The 11,226-nt window shown below is 54.5% G+C and overlaps 1 protein-coding gene across 2 annotated transcripts in view; it reads right to left on the reverse strand.

The window, feature by feature from the left end:
- Nucleotides 1-10,604, reverse strand: part of Iffo2 (intermediate filament family orphan 2) — a 45,645-nt gene extending 35,041 nt beyond the window's left edge. Inside the window, exon 1 of one of the 2 annotated variants that reach the window (XM_087906964.1) lies at nucleotides 9,663-10,604. In XM_087906964.1, the coding sequence (XP_087763090.1) occupies nucleotides 9,663-10,312 (650 nt within the window). In that variant the 5' untranslated portion in view covers nucleotides 10,313-10,604. The remainder of the gene's footprint in view (nucleotides 1-9,662) is intronic. The other variant, XM_087906963.1, reaches the window with a different exon arrangement.
- Nucleotides 10,605-11,226: the final 622 nt, after the last annotated feature.

Genomic DNA, 11,226 nt, shown 5'->3' on the forward strand with positions numbered 1-11,226 from the left:
AGCACACACAGTAAACACAGAGACACATTTCTTGTGTGGTTCAGTCTTGCCAATCAGAGCCACTCGGAGGGACAATGCGCACTGCCACGCTGGGCCCACCTTGTCCTTCCCTCCAGCCCCAGTCTCCATGGAGGATCCAGAGCACCTGTGAGGGCCCGAGGGCTTAGCACCGTCATCTCATGGCTCCTTGTGAAGTCCACCCTGTGTTTGTGACCAGCCACATTTCCCAGGTAAAGAAAAGGAGACTCTGGGCGGCAAAGACTCTTCCGAGGTCTCACAGCCAGCAAGCAGTGCCAGCGCAGGCAGACTCTCACTCTCCAGAGGGGTTCAGCCTCCTTCAGCAGCTTTTCACCCAACACTCTGTGCCAGCTGGTCTCAGGGTCCAGGGGAGGCATGATGCCAAGGAGGAAGCAAGCAGTGTGTCACGGAGCTTGGGGATAAGACGTCAGAGGCCCTGTGTGGGACCCACCATTTTCACAAGGCGCATCTGCAGCTCTCCACACACAGCCTCCTGAGGGCAGATGCTCACCTTTTCACAGAAGGGAAAGCTGAGGCTTGGAACAAGAGAGCACTTTGCTGTGGGCTCCCTTCTCTAGGCACGGGGGGGATAAAGGATGGATCTGGAGGGTTATATAGCTCACCTAGTCCAGTTACCTCAATGACTCAGTTTCGGCATCTCAAAAATGACTGACGACGGTACCCACCTCCCAGGGTTGGAGTGAGGGACTGTGAATTAGATGTGTAGGACCCTCTCTGAATGCAGCCTGGCAATGTTGTATAAATATTTGTTTATGAAATTAACTAAGATGTATTTATCGGGTTCCTATGCATGGGCATTGTTTGACAGGCACTTGGCACAGGGCGGTGTCCTAGGATACCACCACACGCCACGACACGTCTGTCTACCTGACTCCGAGCTCCAGAAGCAGAGGCTGTCTGCTCCCTGGTTCTCAGGTGAAGCACCTGGTGCATGCTCAGTGGCGGCCATGAGGCTGACTTCTCAATCACATTCACCAGGCTCACGGTCCCCAGCAAGAGGCAAGAGAAGACGGTGACCAGTTCTTGATGTCCGGGCAAAGTTCACAGTGCTAACCAGAAGCAACATTTTAGGGAGTCTCCAGCTCCCATGCTGCTCCCCAAAATGTTCCCTGCTCCTTCTTGCTTTTATTGGTAACAAGACTTTCAAGTCATTGTTCTCGGGACAACAGGAATCATCCCCAAGAGCTTTGGATGCACAGTCAGCCTGACTTCAGTGTGCAGTGAGGGGTCCCGTGCCTATCTCGCTGAACGGCTGCAATGGGCGGACTGAGATCTTTTGGGGAGCCATGAGCAGGTGTGCACTTCTGTATGCCCATGTGGTAAAAACACTGAGCAAGCATCTCAAGAGCAACCCAGAGACAGCCCTGCTCACCCAGCCATGATGCCCCTCACCATAAGCCCTGCTCACCCAGTCAGGAGCTCCCCCTCCCCCAATTAGGGCCCTCTCTGAAGAGCAGGGGACTAGATGGCCTGTAGGGTGGCTCAGAGTCTCAGTTGCCTGCAGCCACGGGTGACTAATTTGCTACCTGAGAAATCACTGCTATAAAGCAACAGTGGGAAGTCATCACAGCCCAGTCTCCGCCTTCTGTTCTGCCACCCGCCATGCCAATATTGTGACAGGCACTGGAGGAGACCTTGCTCCGGGCGGGCTGGCTCCTGCCTCCTCACCTGGGCCAACCTTTGTCAGCTTCCTGGTGGACTGAGTTCACAGCAGGGCTGAAGCAAGGGACTAGTGGGGCTTTTAGGAGACCTGGGGGAGGGGGTTCCTGCACCTAGAGAAGTCATCTGGCCAATCCCTCTTCCTTGTGAGACAGTCTCACCATGGATCCCAGGCTGGCCATGGACTCACTAACTCTGTAGCCCAAACTGGCCTCAAACTCTCAGCAAGGCTCCTATCTCAACCTTCTAAGTGCTAATAGAGAGACAGACTGAGATGTAAGAGAGAAAATGGCCCTCATCTAATCCAGACCCTCCAGAAAAGTCACAAGGAGAGCACAGCATTCACGGGTACAGGCAAGCCCACCTCTCCCATTCCCAGGTAGGCAAGGTTATGCCCCCATCACCCTTGGGCAGGGCTGTGCAAGAACTGGACTCTACAGGGCTCAGGCAGCCCACGCCACCATCTAGAGAACCCAGTCAGGTCACAGCCCTCTAGAGGACCGGGTGTTTTTGCTGGTGGTATGCTGGGTGACAGCTCCTCTCTTACCAGGGGCTGTGAGCAACCATATCCCATACAGGTAACAAGCACCGGTCCCCTGACTTGAATGGGAGGGTGCTCCCCTAACATGGCTAGCCATTGCTCACCAGCCCTCTGGTCTCAGACCTTCCCTGAACCTCCACAACCCCTAAACTCCTGCCCAGTTCCCAAGTAGGCACTCGGTGCTCGGCTTCTGCCTGCACAGGGTCGATCCATCTCCTACAACGCCCTACAGGCTCTTCCCATGTAGCTCTATGTCTCATGTATAACCTCCTAGAGCCATGTGAGTCCACTGGCGCCTTCCTCATGCTGGGCACAGAGGTTAGCTTTTCCAATTGATCCAACTGATTGATTCTGGTTTTTTGAAACAAGCTTACATTGTAGCCCTGGCTGTTCTAGAACCCACTACGTAGCCCAGGATGGCTTCAAATGCATAGAGATTCCCCCTGCCTCAGCCTCCCTGAATGACAGATGTGTGGCACCACAATGGGCATCCTTCCCATTCTAATGACGGGGAAACTGAGAGGGAAAGAGGCTCAGCAGCTAGCCCAGGCTCACACAGCTTTTCACTATTGTTCGAGGCCTGGGCATCATGCCAGCTCACGGAGTTGCTGCGTTGAGACTGAAGCCGGATCTTCTAATTCCAGATGCTGACCCTTCGTCCCCGCATGCCAGACCCCTAGATGCCAAGTCTGCGCTATCTGACCTCCCTGTCTCCTGGATGCCTAGTAGCGCATAGCAGCCAGACTCGCAGTCTTCACAGGCTGCACAAATATTTACTCAGTGTGGACTCTGGCCGGTCTGACTGAGCTAGCTCTGTGAACACCAGAAGAAAGCTGGGAGCAGCAGAGCTCGGGTGCATTGGGGAGACACATGCTGGGCAATCAGGGTTCAGAGTGTGGGGGCCACAGGGTAGGAGGGAGGAACTGAGGTCTCAGGAATACGGTGGGCTCCTCACACCTTCACTCCTGAGCACGGGGACAGAGGGTTGTCCTATCTCAGGTCTCCAGACATCTGTGACACGGAACTACACAGGATGCCAGCCTGGCTTCACCTCCCCGATGCTAAAGTCTCACCCTCCAGGATCTGATACCCAGCAGGGTTCAGATTAGTTCTGCTGGAAGCCACGGAGTCTGGTTGCAGCAAAGGACATGTGCTTGATTCTGCTAGTTTCTGCTCTATCCTTCCGTGTCCTTCAACAGCGACGTGACAGAACACGGTCAAACTGCAGACCCAAAATCAGAGAAGAGACCAGGTGCTTGCATGCATGTGTGAGCGCGTTTGTGTACGCCTGCATGTGACTGTGCATAGCGGCTGAGGGTGGGGGTGGGTAGGCGTGCATCCGGTGGGGCCAGCAGCAAAAGCCTGGCCTGCATTCCTCTGGGAAGGAAGGAATCTTCAGAGTCAGCTGTCCCCTGGTTTCCCTTCTTTTCTGGGACCTTTCTCCCCCGCCCTCTTTCTAGCTCAGGGCTCCCAAATCTGTCCCCAGGGAGTGTGCCTCACTGGCCAAGAGACTCAGTAACCCGGTTCTCCAGTGAACTGAGGTCCTAGAAGGAGGGGGTGTGGGTGTGGATTCCTTTAAGACAAAGGGCTGGTGGGGGCATTGGGAGTTCCGGAGGCACAAATCACTACTGCGAATGGCCAGACTGCCCTTCGGCAGGACAAAGAGGCAGCCCGGCTTCCCTCCACCCCCAGCACCATCTCTGGCGCCTTCCATGGGACACAGAGAGAGGCGATGTGTCCTGAAATGGATTTGCTGGGCGGCTGAGGGCTGTGCCCAGAAGGCCCCATAAATTAAGGGAGCAGACTGTGTGGGCTCCAGTGCAGGACATCTCAGAGCTTCCCAAGGCGTGGAGGCCTTCACAGAACTAAGTTACAACTTCCCAGCATCCCTCTGTACAGAGGGGCAAGCTCAGAGAGGCCAAGAGACATGCCCATGGTCATACAGAATGGCGGAGTCAGGATTCGAACCCTTCCCCACCATCCCAGGCCACCTCACTCGGAAATCAGAATCAAAAACCTCTATTGTTGTGAGTTTCCGAAATTAAAAAAGTATCGGAAGCTTGGGGACAATCTTCTGAGGCAGTCTTTGGGGCCTGGGGCATTTAGGAGCCAGCTCCCACCTGCTGGAGGACCTCCCTGAGGCATGCTGGGAAAGGGAGGGACACTCAGCTGCCCACTGCACAGCCCTTTTTGGAGTCCTCCACTCTAACAGCCCAGCGGCTCCGGTCACAGTCAGAAACAGCTGTGACAAAAGTCCCTCCTATCCTAGGAAGGCGCTTTTTAAAAAGATTCTGAAAGCGGCCACATGAGAAGGTGGCAAGGAAGCCTTTGAGAAGGCCCTGCTGGAGGCAGATGTGGGCATCACATCAGAGTTAGGATGAGAGACTAAGAGACAGAAGAGTTGTCCAGAGCCACCTGTGGATGGCAAGCCTCCCCAGGCCTCAGTTTCCCTACTTCTGAAATGAAAATACACAGCTAAATGGGTGGTTTCTTTTGCTTTTGCCAAAAGCAAGCCGGTTTCCACACAGACTATCTTTTAGAATCATGGAAAAGTAGTCTGTGGTTGGCACGTGTCAAATTCCAGGGGCTCAGCCTCCCACTGTCCCTAGAGCCCATGAGGCACCTTACTATGGGCTCCAGGGATCTGAAGCGCCCACTTGAAATCCAAGACAAAAGACAACACAGGTCCCTCTGACCCTCCAACAGCCTCCACTCACCCCAGGTACCAAGGACAAAGCCAGCCAGAAGCACATAAACCCTGTCTGTCTACCCACAGCAAGGAGAGAAAGCCAGTCAGCCCTTGGTCACACTGGGTCTACAGGACTACAAGGGGACACTAGAAAGTCGCCCTGCCCTACAGGCAGCTGGACCGCCTCTTCCAGTCATTGTTACTTCCTGGAACAATCATGACAACTTCCCTGATGCAGACAGTGGAACCTACCAAAACTTCTGCCTGACAGCCACAAAGTAACCCAGCCTCCTCCTCCAGTAAATAAGAGGGAAAATCATGGGGACGTACCGTGGTATGGACCCTGGTCATCCACAGCAGAGACAGAAAACAGAATGCCCAGAACACAGGAAGCACAAGACACACAAAGTCATCTGAGAATGCAAAAAGATCAGCCATAATGCAGACCCAAGGGCGTGCAGGTGTCTTGGAGGCCAATTCAGAAAACCCATCTATTTAAAGTTCAGATAATTCGACAGGATTCTCCCAGGGAAAGCCCCCAACTTGCAAACTCAGAACAGAAGATCTTGGTGGCACTGGGTGGGGACAGAAAGAAGTGTTTGTTTTGGTTTCCAGATCAACGCTTTACAACTTTGCCCTCTATACAATCTCGGTGACCACACTTCCTACCCGGTGAAGAGCAGGTTGGGTTGAAGGGAAACCAGAGAAGGTGTGAGGGGGTGGGGAGCCGGGGCCAGAAGCTCTGCTTTGCGTTGGTGTTTGCAAGTAACCAGCCCGGTATTGCTGATGGTAGACCATGTCAGCCACAGCACTAGGGTGACTTAACGCTTGGAACACAAGACTATGTAAGTAAGATGAAGGGACAGACAAACCGGGTCTACCCATCCATACATGTGACTTAGCAATGATGAGGGATGTTCAGATATATGCAATATGAAGAACTCCCAAAACACCGTGTGAAAGAAGCCAGATTCGGAAGACGACCTATCATGGGATCTCATTTTTGAGTCATCCAGAGAAAGCATACAGGTAGACACGGGGCAGGTTGGTGACTGCTCCAGACAGGAGCTGTTTGCAAATAGACAGGAAGAAATTCAAGAGTTCTAAAACAAAGGACCCTGGAGATGGGTTCACTGCTCTAAATTTTCCTTTAAAAAAAAATCATTGCTGTACCTAAATTGGGTGGCTGTAAGATGGACCAATTCCACCTCAGCAAAACCAGGGAACCACAGGTGCATGTAGAGAGAAACCAATCATGAGATAGGATCACAAAGGCCTGCAACTTAAAAAGTTGGAAATATTTCTGGCTTATCATTCAGTGGCTGGAGCGGGAGATCCATCCTGACCAATGCCAGACAACGTGGAGTCCCTTCCCTCTCCAGCCAGGACTTCTCCGGTGCTTAGCACTGGGGTTCCACACCAGACATCCCATGAAGCTTTGATGCCTAGGGCAGTCTACAGACCAAACAGACCAGCACCATGGTCTCGTTTCCTGGACTGTGACCTTTTAATAGTCAAAGTACCAGAGGAAGACTGGAAGCTCTGATATGTTCACTTATTGCCACCCAAATTCCCCTGCACTCTGGGCAAGTGATGTGTCATGGAGTTTTAACCCCAGCACAAAGGCAGACTCATATACTGACAAACCTAGGCAGCCCCTCTCAGGTCACGTAGCCCAAAGGGTTGTTTTTTTTTGGGGGGGGGTTGCTTTTGTGTTTGACTTTTGGTTTTTCAAGACAGAGTTTCTCTGTGTAGCTCTGGCTCTACAGGAGCCCTCCCTGTAGACCAGGCTGGCCTCAAACTCACAGAGACCTGCCTGCCTCTTCATCCTGAGACCTTTTTTTCTTTTTTGAAGTTAACTGTCTTCCTGCCTTCCTCCAGAAAGAGAAACTGCAATACAGCAGCGAATGATAACAGAATTGTATATGTTCATATTGTAGACGTGAATATATAATAAATTACCTATTCTAGGATTAGTAGATGCACCTGATGGGGCAATCGGCAGAAAATCAAAAGCATCTTGTCACATACGCGTAAGCTGGTACTACCAAAAACTGTAAACATCCTGCTTGGCCAGCAGGCGATAGTCTCCAAAGAAAGAGGCTTTAATTTGAAGTCAACTATCAAAAAGTGAGTGTGCCGGGCTGCAGAGATGGCTCAGCAGCTAGGAGCACTTACTGTTCTTATAGAGGACCATGGATTCAGTTCCCAGCACCCACACGGCAGCCCACAACTGCCCGTAACTCCACTTCCAAGGGGTTATTCCTCTTCTCACCAGCACCAGGCACGCACAGGCTGCCTGTATATACATGCAGGAAAGACACTCTTACACATAATCAATCAATCGTCAAAAAAGATTGCATGCTGATGGCATCGGGTACACTGACGTCTATGTGAAAGCAAGAACACTTTCTTGGCTGCACTAACATTTTGATGTATTTGGTTTTCGCTTTTCCCCCCACTTCGGTTTTTTGAGACAGGGTTTCTCTGTGTTACAGCCCTGGCTGTCCTGGAACTCACTCTGTTGACCAGGACAGCCTTGAACTCACAGAGATGCACCTGCCTCTGCCTCCCGAGTGCTGGGAATAAATGTGTGAGCCACTACTGCCTCTCTAGATGCGTTTGAGTTTTTGTTACATTTATTTATGTGTATGTGTGTGTGTGTGTGTGTGTGTGCACACGTACCATTGCAAATGTGTAGAGGTCAGAGAACACCCTGCTGAAGTAGGTTCTCTCTGTCCACCATGGGGGTCCTTGGGGTACAACTACGGACGTCAGGCTTGACAGTAAGTGCCTTTCTTTACCTGCTGAGCCACTTCACAAGCCCTTGCTGTAATTTTATTAACTACCCAAGGAGCTTTCCCCAAAGTATCATCGAGGAAGCCCAGGACATCAAAGAGCACAGCTGTTGTCCAACCACCTTGCTTTTTTACAGGTAGGGAAACTGAGGCCTGGACAAGGCAGAACACTCACTTTGGAAAAATCCCAAGCTTTGAATCAACTTCAGAGAAGAAAGGTCTTTCCAGTTCATAAGACAATGAAGAAAAGAAAGAAGGTGTACATGAACCTCCCAGAAAGGCGGGAAGAGAGATGCCCGCACCCCACCTGTCTCAGCAGGGCCGGCTCATTCCAGGACAGTGCCAGAAGCTGACATCACGCCCCACACCCTGGGTGCAACCTGAACAGCTCATAGCTGCATGCCAACCCATCTCTAAGCCTGGGCACAGTCTTTCCATCACCTTTGTAGCTAGGGCCAAAAAGCACACACACAATTAAACAAATATAGCGCAAGCCTGTGTCATGACTACACTGCCAAAGGTGGCAGACAGGAGGGCCAGCCCAAGCTTCCTCCTCCAGTTTCACCATCCAAGGCAATTGTCTCCTTCCCTAGCCTGCCCTGATAGGGATGACCACCAAGGGCAGAGGGTGGCCCCACTTGCGTGGCACAGGGCATTCCCAAGGCCAGAGAGAAAAGCAATCTCCAGCGAGCCAGGCCCTGCACGTGCAGCAGAGACTCCAGGCATCTCTACACCTTGCTTATCTCAGGTAAGGACATCGACCTGATTATTTTACACCGTCCAACAGGAGTCTCACCCTGCTCTACCCTGGAGTTTTCTGTTCCCATTTCCCTGAAGAGTAAACAGGTCTCCAAATAGCTGACAATCTCCCCTGCAGGGAATGGGAGCTAGCCCCAGACTTCTTCCCAGTCAGAAGACCTCAGCAGAGGGTGAGAAAGCAAACCCAGTCCCAGCTTCCAGGGAGACTGTAGGAATGGAAGGAATGGCCCCACTCCCTTTAAGAGCAGGACAATAAAACAAAGTTAGACTGAGACCTAGGACCAGAGGGCCCCTCCCCCATGCAGACCTGAGACCTACACACAGACCCTCTCTCTCTCTCTCTCTCTCCCTCCCTCCCTGTATCACAAAGCTGAGCAGACAGGATTGTTAGCCAGGCTGCAGGCAGAGTGCAGTGCCAGTATTGCAGCCAGGGAATCTGAACTCCAAGGAGCACACTGGCCATTTTGCAGGCAGTCTGCCCCTGACCTCCAGCTGGACCCATGATCTGAGCCCACCCAATATGCTAACCCATGAGTATCTCTCCCCTGGGGGACCTCAATAAACCTTGAGACTTGGGAGAATGGGAAGAAAAGGATGACTTTTTTATAAAAGGCTAGAAGCTGGTTCTGGTTCTTTACAGACCTGGAACAAGACAGCCAACCTTGGGGCCCTAGGGACAGATCCATCCATCTTCTCACATGAGCTCATTAAATTCAAGGACAAAAAAAAATGACTAGTCGAGAGTTTTTCTTTACACCTGCTATGGGAAGGGAATCTACCACCAACATCTCTAGGTAAATACCTAGCCTGGGAGACACACCAGCCAGGACTCCCAGCAATAGATCAAATCTGGACTTGACTTTCACCACGGATTAGCCAAGCCGCCTTGAGCAAGTCACTTAGCACCTCTTCGCCTCAGTTTCCTCATCTGCAATATGGGGACGAGACTGCCTCACACCGCATTGTCATGTGGACAGAATGAGATCACCACAAGTCCGTTGGTTATTACGTCCCTGGGAAACAATGTGCCTGGCCCCGGGGGTCGGCGCCCAGGTATCCTGCGCGCGCCCTACTTTAGCAGGTTCAGATGACCGAGTCCTCCCGGCAGCCCGCAGCCCACCTGCCAGGCCCTGATGCCCGGTCCCGAGAGCGGCGGAGGAGGGGCGCACTCACTCACCTCCGTTTGTACTCGTCACGCTCGCGCTTCACCTTGGCCAATACGTTGTAGAGTGCGCGGATCTCTGGCGTGATAGTGTCAATCTGCACGCCCACGCCGTCCGGGTGCACCCACGACACGCCGGGGCCCTGCACTGTCTCCACGCCGCCGCCGCCCGTTCGCCGCACCTGCGTGTAGCTCCAGATGGTCCCGGGCAGGCGACCGTAGTGCTGCGGGTGAGAGCCACCGCCGGGGGGCAAGCCTCCCAGGGCCACCGTGTTGGCGTTGACGCCGGTGGCCGCACCGAGGGCCTGTCCGCCGCCCGCAGCCGGCGGCCGCAGCAGTTCGGGCCCGGTCTGCACGGCCTGCTCGCGGGAGAAGGTCTTGTAGCGCAGCCGCCGCTCGCGCTCACTCTGCTGCTGCTCCAGCTGCTTCTCCAAGAGCCGGTTGCGCCGCTCCAGTTCGTGCACCTTGGCCAAGAAGCAGCGGAAGCGCACGTTGAGCCCCTTGAGGAGGTGAATGTTGGAACCCAGATCGTCCCGCAGTGCCGCCGTTACGGGCGAGGGCCCCGGCCCGGCCCCACCACCACCGCCACCGCCTGCGCAGCCGCCGCCCCCCGGCGGGCAACCGAAAGCCAAGGCCATCTCCCCGAACAGCAGCGAGTTAACCATGCGCCGGCTGCGAGGTTCAGGGCCCCGGGCCCGCGGTTCCAGATGGGGTTCCAGCTCGGGGCCGGGCTCCCGGCGTGGCCGGGCCAGGGCGGGCGCGGGCTCCAGCGTGGCCGGGGTGGTGCCAGATGTGCGCCAGATGCAGCTCCGCAGCGCCGGAAGAGAGAGCGGAACGAGCCGGAGGTCGCTGTGGCTGCGTGGAGTTGGCAAGGGGCTTGGTGCCTGTGCCGCGACTGTCAGAGCTGCTGTGGACCGGCCGCAGGAGCGGCGCGTAGAGGACTCTCCGCCGGCGCTGCCCCCTCTGCGACGGGCCCCGCCCTCTGCAGGCACAGACCACGCCCCCTGGGCCCGCCCTCTGCAGACACAGATCACACCCCCAGCCTGGTCTTCCTCCGCAAAGTCCACGCCCCTTTCTTACCCTCCCTCTATAGGTGAAAGCCTAGCCCCCTTGCCTGGACCGCCCTCTGCGGGCATAGGCCACGCCCCCTCCACCCAAAAGCTGCGTTTTCACCCGCTGAGACTCGACTCCCAGGCCCTGCAGCCCAGGCCACGCCCACAGGCCCTTGAACTCCGCCCATCCACAAGCTGCGCCACTTGTCTTTGAGGCGCTATTCGGCTGCTGCAGTTAAGACTCCGCCCAGCAACGGCCCGGAAAGCCCTCGCCTGCGTGCGGCGCTGCAGGCCTAGCGGGGTTCAGGTAATCTAATTAACGCAGTCTGCACACGAAACTGCAGCGGGGACCGCGGCAGAGCTGGGAGCTGCAGCCTCTTAAAGAGGCTGGAGGTCTGGATCCGCTCACTTCCTCTCCTGGGGAGCCCTCTCCCACAAAGTCTGCCAGGCAAGCTTGACTTCCCGCCTGCCTTCCCTCGGTGCCCCAAATTTTCCTGCCCCAGATTCTCACGCATGCGGGTGACTGT

Source organism: Myodes glareolus, chromosome 6, assembly GCF_982192425.1.
Source record: "Myodes glareolus chromosome 6, mMyoGla1.1, whole genome shotgun sequence".
Classification (NCBI taxonomy): Eukaryota; Metazoa; Chordata; class Mammalia; order Rodentia; family Cricetidae; genus Myodes; species Myodes glareolus.